Here is a 17,694-nt window from a genome sequence, read left to right as displayed (position 1 = left end):
TCTGCCATTAAGGCGCTAACAATGCCCCCAAAATAATAAATACAGGAATATTTTCTGAAAGTGATCATCAAATTATTAATAATTATCATTGTAAGGGCAACATTTTTGACAGAGCTTTTGTATTTGAGCCTCTTAGATGCAGGCGTCCAGGGAGGCTTTACATCAATAAATGCCCCTATTAATTTATATCAAACATAAACATTAACATGCAGAATCAGATTTGCACCTCTGTCTCTCATACAAGGTACTGTTCATATAGAATTTTTTTTTTTTTTTAAACAAGAAACCCCCTTAAATTACAGCCTGATGCGTAATGAGAGCATCCAAGCAGGAAACGATGGGCAAGATAAGCAATGAGCAGTAATCCAATAAGTCGGTCACTTCCAACAAAATGCCTCCCTAACAAGATTCTGCGGTTCTCTGAACCCATCTGGATTCTGCGGAAGACTACAATGGGCCAATGGGGAAGAACAAAGAGTAATCGATCCATTTCTGCCCTGATGGGTGAAGGATCACTTCAGTTTTGGAAAAAAAAATCTGTAATCTCTGTAGGTATGTAGAAGAATGAATAAATAAATGTGAATAACCTCTGGGGTCCTTGACCTTGTATTTTTCCTCATATAAACATATGTGTATTAGCCAATAACATCTATGGATCATGCCGGAACACAGTCAAATATTTACAATATTATTCTGTAACAAAAATGCTGTTTAAACACTTTTAGCATTTTTCTAATTATTACACATTGGTTGAGACGAGAAGGCCAATCAAGATAAACGTTGATACAATATATATTAATTTCATCTTGGTGACAGTACCGTATATCACATATTTAGTTTCTGAAAGAGTAATTTGTGTTTTATTGCAGCTGCGATTTTCCAGATCTTCAGTACAGCCACTGTTTTAAAAGACTAAATAAAGAAAGGTGTGCAGAGGTTATGACCGGAAACTGGCATGATTAAAGCTCTCCTAGTTGATTATACATTAAAAGACAGTTAGGCCCTTGGAATTAGTACGTAAATTATTGATGGGGAGCAAAGCTTTTAGTGTGTTTCATTGTTGTTACAGATTGATAGTTGTCCCCAGAGAAGATGAGGACCACACAGAATGTAATGACACTTTTAAATCGACCTGAATACTGCGTGGAATATATTACACAGTAAAAGGTATTTATTGACAGTCAACATTTTAATCTGTGCGCATACATTTCAAAACTCCGAACACAGAATTTAAGCACATCTACAGTCCACATAAACTGCACTTAGCCATACAAGTGCACACAATGCACACACGGAGTGATGACGCACACCACACACGCACACACAAAACATTCACCAAGGTCGATGAACAAGTCGTTCTAATGTGACAAATAGTGATGAACCTCAGTTGTGCCTTTAAGGCGCATTCGGGCTCATCTGTGGACTCATCATCATCAACCAGTCAATGGTCTCCTCCAGGAAGCTCATTTTGTAGTGGGAAGCAATGTTCCGAAACACTGTGACCTGCTCTGAGAAGTTCTTTAAAGGGAGAGAGAACACAAATGAAAACAGAAAAATAAAACAAACAAATTGAAACTACACAATGGAGAACACACCTTAGCTGGGAAATTGAGTTGAAAGTCTCCGGCACATGTACAGTAGAGAGGCATGTTTGCTTGCTTCACTCCCTTACATTTGGTACACACCTAAACATAAAAAAGAAGGGTTGGCTCACTTACATACTGAATATTTGAGAACTGGCTAATGATTCAGCGAAAAATGTACACACAATCAGTGACAAGATGTGTGAAAAACGATGTTAACCATTCGTATTGATTTCAGGATTTCCCACCCGAAGCCTGGACTTGAACCAAACTCTGTACATTGCCACGCCTTTCTCTATGCAGCTGCTTTCAACTTACAAGGTCCTGCAATGTGTAACTCATCAGTTTCTTCTGCAGGGCCTCCACCAAAGCCATCTCAATAGACTCGGTCTCATACTGAGATTGGCAGTTGGAGCAAAACCACTGTGGCAAGACGGCGCCATCCTGGCAATAAGGAAAGAAGAAAAAAAAAAAAAAACAATCAGTCGATGCAATCAACAAGGAAACTCCATAGTAGGGCTAATAACAGAGCCTCCACTGGCTTACATGTGCCACAGAGGGGTCTTTGCAAAGGTCGAGGTCACGGCAGAAATTGCAGTTGTGGCATATAACTTCAGGCAGTATATAGGAGATGCATGGGTCGCGAAAACAGGCTTCTTCCGAGAACTCCCCCACGTCCACAAGCCGCAGAAGGTCCCTCTTAAGCTTGTTCACCTGGTTCACAATGTTGCTATCTAATGAGAGGACCTGAAGAAAAAAACAAAACCAAAAAAAGGATGGAGAAAATGAATCAGCTGATTTAACATTGAGGTTACACTTCTTTCTGTTTGAATTTACCTGGCAGACATATTTGATGAACTCCAGAGCTGGGTTGTTCAGTGGCAAGTGTGAGCCTGGCAAGACCGGGAACATTTCCGAGGGCTCGGACACATTTCTGGTGCCAGTCACCTTCTTTTGGATTTTTTGTGTAATAGTAAAAATGTTCTGTGTTAGCTCGCTGGACACATATTCCTGGGAGAAAGAGATCATTCCTACGGAAGAGATTTCAAATATGTGAGATCTAAATACAGTATAAGGTGACTTCATAACATCCAGCATTTATTTTTCAGTACAGCTTACCAGGAAGAGCGCTCAAGTTCCCGACTGCCTGCTGAGAAATCTGGCTGCAGCTACGTCGCTTGACTGGCGTTGCGCCGGGTGTGTTGCGTCTCAGCTCTTCTTTCATGCTCTGGTAAACTGCTGCAATGTAAGCTGGGTAAAAAGTAAAGGGATGAAAAGTAGTGTATGAGTACTGTACAAGATGATGCAAATATGTAGTAAAAATATGTACTATTACAACTGAGAACAGGTTCTAAAACGCGACTCACTGGCCACAAAAGTAGGTAGACCTGAAGAAGCTAATGAAAAAGAAATTGAGCATTTACAACAATAATACTTCTCAGTTGGAATTAGCAAGTTGCTCATATTTGCCCGTCTCATGCAGCTTCATTGGGTAACTAAAATATCACAAACATTTCGAGTTGTAGACCGCTACAAACTATAAGAAACACTACTGAATTAATGTCTCCGGCAATGTCAGTCAGTGAGATCGTGAGGCTTTTTACTACAATTAGTAGTATTTTTGATACACTATTGTATTGGATCTAATGGTGCGGATGTACTAAACATTGCGGCCGGTGAATATCTCAAATGCGACCCAGTGCTACTAGTCACGTTTTGTTTAATATTATGTAAAGTGAACCCCACTATTCCTCTGGGATAGGGACCGAGCCCTGCCGCAAATAGCACAAATTTGCGAGCAACTGACGTAAATGCCACAAGTTGGTGGCAAAGCACTATTTTCCATTAGACAAGGCCATAGACTGACGAAACGAAGCTGCCTCACTATGTTGAACTGAGGCCAGTTCTACACAGTTTCTTGGCAACAAGATGCCACCAGATGGTGCCAAAGCAATATTTTTATATTTGACTTTGAAGGCCTTTGGCCAGAGCACCAAAACAGCAAAAAGGTGATGTTTTTTTTACAGCAAATATTGGAAGATAGGTTCCTCACCCCCCCAAAAAAAAAAAAAATCGATAAATAGGTGAAATTGTAAACCTGCAAGTAAGCAACGGTTCATTGTATTTTCATAATGGACTCACCTGACACGATCATCAGGAAGTAGTTCTGGCAGGAGGCACTTTGGGGCAGATACTGCATGATATTCCAATTGCTCTCAATCAAGTCCTCCACGTCGTCCGTCCCTGCGTCGTCCTCATCTTCCTGAGCATTTGCTTCATCTTCCGCTTCATCCTCACTGCCGTCTTCATCTCCCTCTGTGTTTTTCTTTGGTTTGTCTCCTTCCTAAGAAACACCAACCCAGAGCGGCAATGAGCAACATGATAAACAGTAAATCGTAAATGATGGTAAAATGTGTGTTTGAACTACCGCGCCATGCAAGATGCTGGAGGGAAGTTTGCCCTTCACGCCGGCATTGTTAGCCGGGTCCATCCACAGTAGAAACTCCCAACATCGGGAGAACGAGATGGACAAAGAATGGAATATTTCTCTGGAATGTATGCTACAAGACATAGTCAGAAGATTACGGTTGCTTGCGATGCATGCACGTACATGTTTGATATGACGAATACAATGAAATGCTGACCCGTTAAACAGGGAGTGTGTGTGTAACTGTGTATGTTTGTGTTACTGCCATATGATTAATATTAACATTCGACATGGTTTAAACAAGCCAAATATCAAACCTATTTGTGATGTATTCAACATATCCAATGGCATCATCTAGCCTCCGTTTTTTAGTGCACAAGATGATCCTGTTGAAGTTCCCGTACACTACAGTGGAGCCTAGACGCTTGAACTCTGCTATCAACCTGTCGGCAGGATGAGAATGATTAATTCGCAGCGACGCGACAGAAATTACAGCGTGGAGGCCAGCTTGTTAAATTTGTTAAAAACATTTAATACATGTAAAAAAATGGCGGGCGCGCATCACTCACTGGAGAAAGACCTTCTTCATCATGTTGTGCAAGGTGCGGTGAAGAGCGGGGTCATAGAGAAGCGAGCTGGGAGAGTGCAGCCAGCGGTAGAAGTGCATCACCTGGTTGTCTGCATACACGTTGTGGTACTGTGTGATCTCTCGGACCCAGCCCACCACCATGCTCTTCAAGATCCTACTCTTGCAAAACATAAAGCACGGATGCAGTGGGTAAAAATAAAACATGTGTGTACGTGTTATAACTGTGCACACACCTGAAGGTGTTGGAGCAGAGGGCAGTCTCGTCATAGCTCGCTAGTGAGCTAGCTCCTTGGTTTCCTGACATCATGTCCTCCAAAGACGCCTGCTGGATCACATCAAAACTAACACCCAGACTGGCTCCTCCTTCCATGTCATTGACATGCTGCGACTGGAGGATGGTGTTCACAGCCAAGCTCTGCAGGTCCAGCTCCACACACACTGTAAAATGGAACCATTAGAAATTAACATTCATGCCCCACAATTAGGTCAACTTTGTATTTCACCAGCATCCCTCATCAATTTTGACGAGCTTAGAACATTTCTGATCAAGGGTTGTCTCAGCGCACAAGTTACGTCAGGAGATGTCCCGATTTATGTCCGGCAGACATTGTAATAATCGATTAATCGGATGATTATTTTTGGGGATTCATCTGATAAAAAAAAAAACCAAACATTTAATTTCCCTCCCTTTAGTCAAAAATGGGATATTATTATTTCAAATGGACAATGCAGAAAATGCACAAACAAACAGATTATGATTCAGTCACTGCTTTGGTACAGAACATGTCAGAAAATCGGCAAAATTGTTCATTGTTCATCCTCATTGTCTTCCAAAGTAAAAGCAGATGTTGGCAAATGTCTTATTTGGATTAAACACAAAGATAATCAATCAGTCTGCTTTCATGGAGGACTACAGAAACCTGAGAATATTTACTGTTGAGAGGCTGAAATACTGGAGGACAATTTTAAGACAATTTTAAGTTAAAGTTATTACTTTTATTGATTTCACAAGTTCTTATTTAGTTATGACTAAACGATTAATCATGATCAAAATAGTTGCTGATGAATATGACAATTGATTAGCTGTTATACATCGACCTTTAAATGACACATTTCTAGAGTGAGGTTTATGTACTGTATGCATTGAGGTACCTGTGGGGTAGCATCCTTGCGCATTAATCTCAACAGAGCCCCGGTCATCACTTTCCATTACCAGGCGGCTGTCGTCAAACTCTTTGCCCCCCAGATCTGGCCTCGCTGTGGGGGACAGCCATAGCAGGTGGTTGTGTTTTCGCAAATGTCTGGCAAGGAACAAGTCAGAACCAAAGATGGACACATCTTGGGGCAGGTTTCCCACAGGTAAGTGGAAATACCTGAAATGGAGAGAGATGGCAGACATAGTTTCCCCTTTCATCATTCTCACACAAAAGCAACATTATGGTGTACTTTCAAATGACAACAACTCAAACACATCGAAGGGCATCCATAATCATTTTGAATTTTTAAAGTGTCATTCAATGAAAATCCACTGATTTTTCTTTTCTTCAAAATGTCCAAAAAGCCCTATTTTTATTTTTGTAGAACAAATAGCTTGTTTAGTAACAATTGACTGACTTTCGTAGCTAATGTTAGCTGCTGTCAATCAAAGGACAGCTCATACGTATGCAGGGTCTTCATGGTGCTTTTAAGTTATTTTTTTTTTTTAAATTCAATGCTAATATGACGCTTCGGCAGGATAGCCCAGTTAGTCAACAGGTGACTTTTGCCTCCCAAGACGTATGGATGTGGCATTTACAGTTTGCAGGATACCCACCGAGCCATATCAAAAGCCTGTGACAGATAGCTGTCCAGGTTCAGATAGTGGCGGATCATGCGCCGGGCTCCATGCCGCTGCCAGTCCAGCACATTGTAATTGACTTCATCAATAACATGCACTGGCACGACTGGGAATTCGTCCAGAACTGGCATCCCTGTAGCCAGTCGCCGCAACTCCCAGTTGGACTGCACTGCGATGAGGGTCGGACCCCGGCGCTCCTCCTAAAAATAACAAAAAGAAGCGCATTTGAAGACTACCAATAAAATGCTGATAATATAAGGTCATACCAGTGAATAATTAGTTATTGTTCTTTTCTCTTACCTTGTAGCTTAGAAGTGTGCGCTGCAGTGCACGGTAGATTGCCTTGACATCGTTTTCAGCCCGAACTTCAAAATTGTGTTTTTTCTGGCGGCAGAAGGTCCTCCGTCGTTTTTTCCAATAGGGCAGTGCGCTCAGCAGTGTAAACGTTACTGAGGTTGGGCATCTGGTTGCTTCGCACCTGCAGAGGAGAGGAAAGACAAAACTTGGAGGACGTGGAGGAATGCACTCTTTTAAAACAAGAAGCGGGCCAGTTGTATTAAATCCACCATGCATGAACTTTACAGCACTTTCACATCATAAGTGAAGTATTGTTCTTACAGTGTCCAGAACAAAGATGTTGGCTTTGCGCTGAGAAGGGATAAAAAGGCCAAACAGGGCCTTGTGACCCTGACTGTGATGGTAAAGGTACATGTGGCGAACACTCCCTGGAAGAAAAACAAACATGACAAAAGGAACATTACCAGACATGTTAGACAAAAAAGATAATAATTCAATGACACGAAATGGCGATGCTCATACCTGGCTCCAAATAGCTGAACTGGGCCAGGGACCTCATATCCAGATTCTCCAGATCAAAGGTGTCTGCCTCCCTGCCGGCCAGATCCCTCCCAACACGCTTATTGACCATACACACAGATCCGAGCTGCACTAGTGCACGAAACAGTAGTGGTACCTAAAAAATGGATGGTTTTATCAGGTAAAATTGATTTCAAAACCGGTCAGATTAGACAAACCTGCACACCAGAATAAGATACAGAGTTGTAGCAAAAATGCCAATGCTGCTCACTTTTGACTGACAAAGTAAGAGAGGTTTTAATTTAACTACAGCGTGTTTATTACTGCGGTTAAAGATGGCAGTGGTGTTGAACTGCACTCGAGCAAGGCACCAGGACGCTAGCTGAAGAGGTGCAGCACTGTTTGTGCGCTCTTTCCCTCGGACATCTCTCCTTGCATGCCTGAATGTGTGTGATTTGGTTCTCTATGTGGTGTGCAACAAAAGACACAGCAGCGTGTAAACTGAATTTCCCCTTGAGCAATTACAATCAGTATACGGAAAACAATTGAAACCGCTTATGATGGACTACACAACGGCAAATTACAACCAAAAATAATAATCATATTGGGAAATCAAGACCTCAACGACAGTGGCAATCGGAACTTTACTATCTTTGCAAAACACAGAATATTTCATACAACTGTCGTAGCGATGAAGTGCTGAAGTGTTCTTTGTATGATACCTGTGTTTCATAGACCCCTTCGATGTCGGGAGCCGAGAGGTCAGCATTGATCTCGTTGATGTGCTCCTGGTACATGTCCTCAGGCACAGAGTACTCATAAAGGTAGTACACCATGTTGGAGCGAGGGAGCACGCGATTTACCTAATGAGACAAATTGCTTCAAATAAAACACATTCATTGAAAATACCAACGTGCTCACTGCTGCTTACCTTTTTGTATGTTGCTCCCTCATCTTGCTTTGGGACTTTTTGGTTGACATAAAAGATGCGAGGGATGTTGAGCTTCATGCAGTGGAGGTCATTTCCGATCACAGCCCATAACTTGTACAGTCCAGGGTGGCTTGTCTCTGCAATCTGCACGTATCAGATACATCACTTCAAGTAATTTCTACTTCGAAATGGGCTGCCTTCCATAAGAAAAGAGGGTTGGTAAAGTAACCAATGCCCACCTGCACTATTTGCCAGGGCATGTCCAGGATGCTGCGAGCAGTTTTGCGGAGGAAGCTTCCCAGGCCTGTGGTGGGGCCATCCCTGATCACTCCTCCGCCTACAGGCTGAGCTTCCCCATCCAACAGTCTCCTCTTCTTCTTTCTCTCCTTCCTCTGCCTCATCTGCAGCTCCCACTTTTTCTTGTGGTAACGCAACCACGCAAGACGCTCCTCCTGCACGGAGACGTAGATTTTAAGGGGAGACATACTAGATACCTCTTTCAAAAAATAAAATAAATGTTTTATATGCTATTTGTAGGCAGAGCAAGAAGCTGTAATATCAGCAAGATTCGTTTGAATCACATTTCACAGCAGTTCAATTTAACATCTAGCCAGTTACCGACCTTCGTCTTGCCCATCGCTGGCGGCGGTCCCAAGACCTCTCTCCACGACTGGGTGAGCTCCAGATCCTGAGACTCTACCTGGCTGTCCTCCCCCTGAGAAGGTCTCTGCCTCTTGGTGCTGATGGGGATGGCCGGCTGCAGACGCCGAGCCGGCATCCCAAAGTCCTCCATATCGGGAACTGGATTGCCCTCGAGGAGCTGATGAGCCACCTGAAGAAGAACCACAAGTGGTCCATGTTTAAAGAGTGGACTTGAAGCAATATAATACAGGCTGGAGATTTGGGATCATGAAAACGTTCATGATTAAATGACTTGAACCAAAAACGGGTGAGATTGTTCTTGGTTAATATGTCCTAAAATTAATTATCCTGTTAAAGTGCACTCACTAAAGTTCTAGGGAATTGAACATTTCCACTCAGGGCAGGTATCTAACTACATTTCCTTGACTGAATTGGGAGAAAATGACTGATTCGTGAATCGACTAATCGATTATTTCTTGGCCAACTTGACCATTTTGCTTTGAGGTCACCTACCTGTCTCTTGCCCTCGCTGGTGAACAGCTCGCTGATTTTCTTTTGCTTGTAGATATCATTTTTCTCAAGAAGTTTCTTGTGAAGCCAGTCGGGATGTCGAACTCGGGGAACTGGATTCTTCACCTGAACATCAAAACCAGTTAAAACTGCAGAACACGTTGTAATCAAAGCTGGTGACCGTGACATCATATTCTAGTACGAAACAGTAAAGTTTTCGACAAATCCATTTTCTACTGCGCTTACTCTCACCCGGGCCCGCGGGCGCCTATCTCAGTTGACTCTGGGCGAGAGGCGGGCTACACCCTGAACTGGTTGCCAGTCAATCGCAGGGCACATACAGACACTGACATTCAGACCTACAGGCAATTTAGAGTCTCCAATTAAACTACCATGCATGTTTTTACTACTACAAAAACAAACGTACTGTTAAATGACTAGCTTTCTGACCATGTCTCTACCAGATCAACTACTTGACAAACATTTAACCCGCGCATTGCTAGTATTTTTTTTCTTTTTTTGTTTTTATTACCTGTTGAAGAGCTGCAGGGATGGTGATAATTTTCTGGATCGCACTCCCTAGCCTCTCTATGTAGTAACTCCAATCAAGGATCTTTGACGAGAAAAGACAAGACAATGTGATGCAAAACAAGGCCACTTGGCAAAAAAAATCTGTACGTTTGGAAGTTCTTTCATTTCAAATCCTTACTAAGCGGATGTCAAAGTCATGTAGGCTGGGCATCTTCAGCCATTTGCGCAGGAAATGTTTGGTCACGCTTGGCTCAGCCTGGAAAATGGCTAAAGGAATGGCTCTGATAAGGGGAGACATGAATGAGCCAGGGAACTCTTGCTTCAAGTCGGCTTTTGCAGCCCGTCATAATAAATACAGCGACTGAGGAGCTGCATGTGACATTGGCGCACCTCTCAGTGACAGGAGATCCTTCTGGCTTTCGTGAGATAATGTAACGACAGCTCAGACCAGCATCTTTCACCATTTGGTCTCCCAGGAACTCTGCGAGTCTCTTTGCTGTGCTAATGGAAGTGGACTTTTGCTCTCCGTAGTCCTCCAACTTTTTAGACATGGAGCGATTCTCTGATATGAGGTCGAAAAGCTCAGCGTCCGGCATGTTGGCTGCCTGGAGGAACAATGAAATAAACGATCAACATAAGCACCAAGTTTTTTTTTTGGTACACTGAACTAATACCCGTCACGTTAACAGTTTGACAAGTTGACTCACGGGCTGCTTTAACATAGTGTGAAACTGCCTTTACCTTGCTGTACAGCACATCCAGCCAATAGTCAGCCACTTTGGCTACAGAGGCATAGACCTCCTCTAGGGTGGTTCCTTTGAGGAAAGACTCAAACACGGAAGACTGGAAGATCTTAATGAGCTGCAGCTCCCCTCTTCTCTTCACTTCAAAACCCTTCAGCTCAGCCAGAGAGCCATCCTCATTGAATACAGCGTACCTATTACGAAAGGCCAACTTCAAGTTAGAGACTGTGACAAGGATATTATGCAATGGACATACAGAAAATATACACTTATTGGTCACGGCATCAAACGCAGGAGCAAAAATTCTACCTATACAAAGGTAATAATGCTCAGTTTTAATTGAAACTGTCAGAGAGGTCTTCAATTAACGATACATTTATTATTATTTTGTAATGTGCAGTGGTGTAGACGAACTTCATAGTGAAAGCTGTTTTTAATATTTTGGAGGAACAACAACATTTGGGGGGGGGGGGGGGGAAACATGGTACTTTTGTTTATTTTTAATAACCAACTATTTTAGGGGCAATGTTGAATTAGAAATGGATGCATAACTAACGCATGGGCTTATTAATTGGGGCGCTATTGACATTTTGTTCACTTCTAATAACCGATTCTTTTGGAGGCAAAGTTGAAACATAAATGGATGCGGAGCTTTTGCTCCGGAATGCTCCATACTGTTACTGTCAAGAGGTGTTTATCGATTGGGGCACTATTGAGAGGAAAAACAGTATTTGGCCATACCTTTTCTTTAACTTCTTCCCTTCTTCTTTAGAGGCGGGCAGAATCATGGCTAGGTACGGCCCGTCCACTTCGAAGAAGATGCTGTTCTCCGCCCTGACACTGTACGTGAGCGACGCAGGGTCGACCAGCTCGTGATACTGGTCGTTGGTGAAGCCCTCCTTAACCAGGATGTTCAGCATGGCGCCAGGGTAGGAGATGGTCACCTTGAGCTTCTTCGCGTTACTAGTCTTCACTACAAAGTTCTCCGGGAAAGTGTTCGGGAGGACGCACCAGATACCGTCAGTATCCAACTCAAGTGGCCTCCTAAGTCAGTGGAAAGATGACAAGAAACAGATTTTGCCGGTGGAAATCTACCACTCTGTTACACATCGATTGCTGCTATTTTCTTGTGTTGCTCACCCTATTTGTTCAATGAGTTCTCTTGCCTGAGTGATGATATTGGCACCAGTGTAGCACACAATCCCGGCCATCTCCATCGAGTACCAGCGAGCCCTAGCGGACGCACAGCGCTGCAGTTGAGCATCACAGACCGTTTTCAAGTAACGGAGCAATTTGGAAGACAATTTAGATTGGGGAAAATAGAGTTAACACGTACCCTTTTCTCATGACATAGCCGTAAAACGAGTTTAGGATACACTTGTGAGCCAGCTGAAGAGACTCGTACAGGATCTCCATGTTCTTGCAGCGCTTGACTTCGGCCGCGTCTCCGCTTTCCTGAGCTGCCGACAGTTTTTTCTTCCACACCTTGAGGAACATGACGTAAAAGAAGCGTCTCAATAATGCACATTTCTGTTACCAGGAGGAGATGAGCGACATGTAGAGATTGACTGAACCAACTAACAAGTGGCCCAAGCCTCAAATATCCTGGGAGGGCAGACATCATTCATGGTTTTCTTTTCAGTGTTGCAAAGGCATGTACCTTGTGTAGGCCTTTGAACTCATATCGCCGATCCCTGAAAGCTCGAACAGTATCCACGTAGAAGGAGTTTTCTCTCTGACAGATGGTGGTGACTCGCTCCTCCAGCTTGGTGACGTGCGTCTTCTTATAGGCTTTCTTGCAGTAGTCTGACCCAAAGAAAACACGAGTCAGAACTGCCTTTGACATAGACGAGAGCAAAATAAAATGCTTTTTAAAAACAGGACACCTGCAAGACGTTTTTTCTCATGCTTAGCCTGTTCCTCCCTGTTGAGCGTGTGGAAGGCCCGAGGTGGACCATTCGGGAAGAATGGAGGGAACTTCTCGGACTCCAGTTGCTGCTGGATGCGGTGGAACTCACTACGGCTGGCGGGCACTGTGGAAGAGGGTGTGACACATTCTTTGATTCCTCTCCATTTGCTTCCAGATTGTAGTTCATGTCTTAAAAACACAAGACATGCGACACAAACTTACTGATTTCGCCTCTCCAGTGCCAAGCCATTCTCCTTTGACAGGTGGCGCCTGGTTTATTGAAGTCACAGGCAGCACAAGTGGCTTCATCTACCATTGCAGACGGCTGGATGGGAGTAATAGACATTTGAAAGAAAATAGTTCGAGGATGATATTGATCTCTCCTTTCGTCCTTATATTACAAATTCCTCTTTTTGTTTTACCTGTAGACGATTGGTGAGGATGATGTTGGGGTACATTGCTCCAACATCAAGATGGTATATGAGGGGACACTCAATCCTGTTTGGAACCTCTTTCAGGGAAGTCAGCTTTTTTTTGATGTCGTCACAGACCTGGTCAAATAAAAAAAGAAATAGCGTCCTATATTTCAAACTGGGAAAGTAGAAGAGGGAATAGGGATTCGGACAGAAAGCAATGAAAACAAAAGGGGGTGTTAAGGGGGAATTAAGAAAATGTGTATACTTCATTAAAGTTGGTGACTTGCTCAAGGGGGATTTTCTCCTCTTCCTCAATGGCATGACGCATGGTTTGCTCAACTCTTTGGCATAGGAAGTCAAAAGCAGCTGGATTCTGTGAACAGACCAATCACCGTTAAAAATCACGTAGTCATATAAACTGATTATTTCCAACCACGAGTTGGTGCGCTGTAGACGATCATCAGGTGTGCTGCGGGAAATTATTCAATTTCACTTAAGCGGTCCCAAAATTCCAGCCACGTACAGTGACAGGAAGAACCATGAAATTAAATTAGATGGCAGAAGGTACAATTAAAGTGTGTACCTGCAGCCACTCATACAACAGAATAATTCATGAAACGCCTTCACCGAGTAAGTGAATTTGTGAGCTCATCATTATTTCATGATATACTGTATGTTTCGTGACATATTTGTTTGTTGGTGTCCCCTGAGATTTTCCTAATAGTGCCTTGGGAAACACTGACAGTCGGTAAATAAATCTTAGGAGCGCCAAGGTGGATACAGTATTACCATTTTGAAACGGCACGGAATGTCACTTCGAAACACTCCGGACTCCAGCGCCTCCACGTGCCCGCCCACGTAGGTCTCAGAGTCCAAGACGTGGCCGTCGTCTGTCAGCTTGTTGAAGACTTGCTCCTGCTTGTTGGGGAACACGACGTTGGCGTGGAAGGCCTGCACCATGAGCAGAGCTTCACATAGAGTCCCGGAGCCTTTACGCAGCACCTGCACCGAGAGGAACACGGAAGCAGTGTTTAACAGTCACTTGTCACGTTAATAAACAAACAAAACAAACCTCATCGGGCTCCATAGGGATGATGGTGCACAGAGCAAAGATGAAGGGGTGAACATATTTCATATAGAGGTAGTATGTGGCCACAGCATCTGACACGGAGTAGGTGGCTAATGTCTGACAAAAAAAAATGTAAAAGAAAAAAAGTTAACAGAATGCATCAGATTTGTTTTTTTTTTTATACTATAAAAAAAAAAAAAAACATCGAAATCATACCTGTGGTTCCTCTGTCGCCATGCGGCACATCTCCTCCGGGTCCAGCTCCACGGGGTCATAGCCCAGTTTAGCCTTGGCTGCGGCTTTAAGATTATGGCTTCCCACCGGCAGGTAGCTGTCTCTCTTAACCCACCTAGCGCACAAGAGAAAAAGTATTTTAAATCAACCCTTACATTAAAACTTCTGCTACACATAAATTCGAATATATTACACTATTATTATACATGCGTTTCAAATATATTGCCAACACTATCCCAGAAATGATACATCTTTATGCCACAAATGCATTTTATCCGTGACATCTAAGCAATTCTGATAAATTAAAGACAACATGACAAAAAAAAGTTAGCAAATTATTTCACCACCCTTATAAAATATATGAAATATGCTGAATAAGCATGAATTTAATACAAAGAAAAATAGAAGGTGCTGGGAACACATTCAAATTATATTGTGACATCTTCATGAAATGTAAACGCTTTGCTTTCTGAAATTGTCAAAACAGATGTTGAAAAAATTATAGACTTTTAACTAATTTCTATTCAGTCTTGCAATAAAGATACCAATTTGAAAAAAAGACAACAACATTTTCTGTGAAACAGTCTTTTCTTCCAATCATATTTAAAACAGTTTAACACTAAAAAGGTCCCTCAAAATGTATCTACTTGTCAGACTTTCCGCAGTATTTTCAGAATTTGTTTTATTAAATACTTTTCAAGCTCATATGACGTGGATCAGAGTCAAACCTAAAACTGTCCATGTGGATGGCCTGACTGGACTTGTACTCTCCTTGGCTGTCCTTCTGGAAACCAATCTCCCTGTGCACGCTTAGTCCGTGCACGGAAGCTCGTGTCTCAACAAAAGGCCTGCAGAATTGCAGCAAAGTCAAAAACAAACGATGTTGACAACATTTGTGCGAGATGACTCAGGAACAAAAGAAGCTCACCAATCGAAAAAGTCTCCGTTATAGGTGACAAAGATGTTGGGCTTCGTCTCTTGAATGTGATCAAAGAACCTCTGAATAAGTGCCACCTGATGCAATGAAATATGGTTATTTATAACGCTGCTAAATAAAGTGGAATTGTTCCATTTATACCTACCTCATCATCCTCATTGAAAACAGTGAAAGGACCTTCATATTCAGGTTTGGGTGTGAACTCAAAGTCTTCGATGTTCTCAGAGACAATCTCTCTGTTTGTGATTAGAAACCCCTATAGGGAGAAAACAAAAACCAAGTTATAATGTCACAAGCACCTCATAAGCACAATACAAATAGGACACACATAAAACCCACCTGTCCATCGATCATGTACGAGATCATCATTATCTGATCGGTCTCTGCATCGGGGAATTTCAGTGGAAGTTTGGTGGTCTCTATGTCAAAGGCCAAAACAACAGGGTCCTAAAAAGAAAAAAAAAAAGAAACATGATTTATGGGACATTGACGCAAAAGACAAGAGATGGTAAACTTCAGAATGAAAATCGTCATACTGGTCGTTCGACAAGATCATCCCTGCGGACGATCTCCGGTGGGTAAACACCGCCTCTGTATCGAACATTGTACCAGTGAGCCTGAGAAATTTATATTTAAAAAAAAAAAAAAAAAAAAAGGTAAATATTAGGAAAACAACAGGTACAGTCCACCTTATCTATATTTTCCGCACGAGTGGTCATTTGTATTCACCACGTGGATCTTTAGGTCAATGGACACGCGCACGTGGTAGGGCACATCATACTCCCGCATGTCCACGATGTTGTCTAGTTGGTCGGAAATACTCTTGGACAGCCCATCTTCCTGTGCCGAAGTCACGTTCCCGCCTGACAGAGCGCTGCAAAGACAGCAGACGTCAAAACCGTAAACGTCCAATCGAGGCGGCGGGCGGCATGGCTTGCATTGCGGCGATTGCTGTTCGGTGCTGAGACGAACGACACAAAATGACCCAATTTCCAGCGTACCTTGATAACATTGACGTGTAGACATCATTAGACTGCTCTCTTTCTCTGTTTTTGCGCACTGCCGGCGAAATCTCCCGCTTGACCTTGATGAGGTCGTCCACGGTGTTGAACGACAGCTTAATGTAGCCTCTTTTCAGTCCAACCAGGTGGTTGGGCTGGATGGCAAAACAGAAGAATGCTTTCAAGTTATTTGGCACGGCGAAGGTCAAGCAGTCACCATAACATTTATACACCAAAAATCACTCTCACCAGATCCAGATCCTCTTTCGGGAGAATTTCAAGTTTGGACACTTTTCCTTGGAACTTTCTTGACAAATATGAGATAACTTCTCTTTCACAGTTCTGCAACAAATGCACACATGTACTTCTGAGTGCTTATACGGTTTGGCATTGGACAAGGAGCCACAATTGATGCTCAGATTTACCTTTTTTGTGGAAATATAAAAATAAGGCTTGAAAGGGAGTGCAACCTATAGACAAAAGAAATATTTGAAGATGTAAGGGTTCATATTCATAATTACAGGCTGAGACATTAAGCCTTCTTAAGAGGCGCCCCTGTGGGGCCACCATGAGCCAAACTGTGGTGTTATGTCAGAAACGATACAAGTCATGTATATTCACGATATAATACGATAAGGTTCAATGATTATTTCACATGTTGCATCTTTATACTGTATTAAGAAATCCAACACACCTTAAACCTCCTTCCATCCTCCTGGATAAAATAATAGTCCACAACACTGATCATCCTTTTGTCTTCATCCAGGATCTCAGCCTGGAAGCACAAAGAGCTCCACATTTATATTTCGCAATGACAACAAAGGCGAGCACGCCGAGCGAGTGTTGACCGACAGGATGCATGTTGATCAACCAGCCAGTTTTTTCTCCGGGTTCTTTCATCCTCTCGAAGCCGAAGCGGGCGTCCATCTCATCCGTGAACTGGCTGCGCTCCAGCCTCTTGAGGGCCGACATCGAGGAGCCATCGTCCCTGGTTGAAATAAATTGCTCTCCATCATGCACCCTATGTAATGCCACGCACGTAAGCGCGATCTTGTCCTCCATGTTGATAATGGATGCGGGACTACTTACTGGTTCTCCTGGTCTCCACTTTTATCCCGGTCCGATTTGAATCTTCCGCTATTTTGCAACACCATTTTGTGGGCTGGCTGGCTGACCACAGTCCAGTAAAAGTAGTTACCAGCTCTGATTTGGTGTTAATTCCGGGGCAAAATTCTGCATCTGATGATATTTCGGAGCTATTTAAAACTTGCGTCGTTGCTCCGATGACAGGGACACGCCTTGTGTTTTCTTACTTTGGCGCGTTCCCCCAGTTCCCGCGAGATCGGCGCCGCGAAGATCGTTTATTTTGAACACAGTCACTTCTACAGCCCATTTATACACGGGCTCAAATGTCACTTCCACTTTCGAATCATGGAAGTGGAAAAAAGTGCAAGTGTCACTTCCACTTTTTTATTTATTTTTAAAAATGGTTTTACATGATTTTTTTGGGGCAGCTTA

General features: G+C 42.9%; 1 protein-coding gene across 1 annotated transcript; it reads right to left on the bottom strand.

Moving 5' to 3' along the window:
- Positions 1-1,179: 1,179 nt before the first annotated feature.
- On the bottom strand, positions 1,180-17,477 carry pole (polymerase (DNA directed), epsilon). The gene is given in 49 exon segments (XM_061671673.1): positions 1,180-1,518; positions 1,596-1,685; positions 1,902-2,027; positions 2,130-2,330; positions 2,421-2,614; positions 2,703-2,834; positions 3,726-3,927; positions 4,012-4,144; positions 4,329-4,454; positions 4,581-4,754; positions 4,834-5,038; positions 5,753-5,973; positions 6,414-6,637; positions 6,738-6,821; positions 6,823-6,915; positions 7,056-7,162; positions 7,257-7,410; positions 7,976-8,116; positions 8,185-8,328; positions 8,424-8,636; positions 8,807-9,016; positions 9,340-9,462; positions 9,869-9,949; positions 10,046-10,148; positions 10,258-10,472; positions 10,609-10,804; positions 11,352-11,654; positions 11,751-11,843; positions 11,947-12,095; positions 12,271-12,416; positions 12,497-12,643; positions 12,742-12,844; positions 12,942-13,070; positions 13,201-13,308; positions 13,725-13,937; positions 14,008-14,121; positions 14,221-14,353; positions 14,967-15,086; positions 15,167-15,252; positions 15,321-15,431; positions 15,515-15,622; positions 15,712-15,792; positions 15,905-16,049; positions 16,177-16,331; positions 16,426-16,518; positions 16,602-16,646; positions 16,871-16,951; positions 17,029-17,164; positions 17,266-17,477. Coding segments are annotated over 49 exon segments (6,879 nt in total). The 5' UTR covers positions 17,331-17,477; the 3' UTR covers positions 1,180-1,395.
- Positions 17,478-17,694: the final 217 nt, after the last annotated feature.

The sequence above is a fragment of the Phycodurus eques genome, chromosome 3 (genome assembly GCF_024500275.1).
Source record: "Phycodurus eques isolate BA_2022a chromosome 3, UOR_Pequ_1.1, whole genome shotgun sequence".
Classification (NCBI taxonomy): domain Eukaryota; kingdom Metazoa; phylum Chordata; class Actinopteri; order Syngnathiformes; family Syngnathidae; genus Phycodurus; species Phycodurus eques.
The sequence above is the reverse complement of the archived record's forward strand: the minus strand, read 5'-3'. Positions and strand labels throughout refer to the sequence as shown.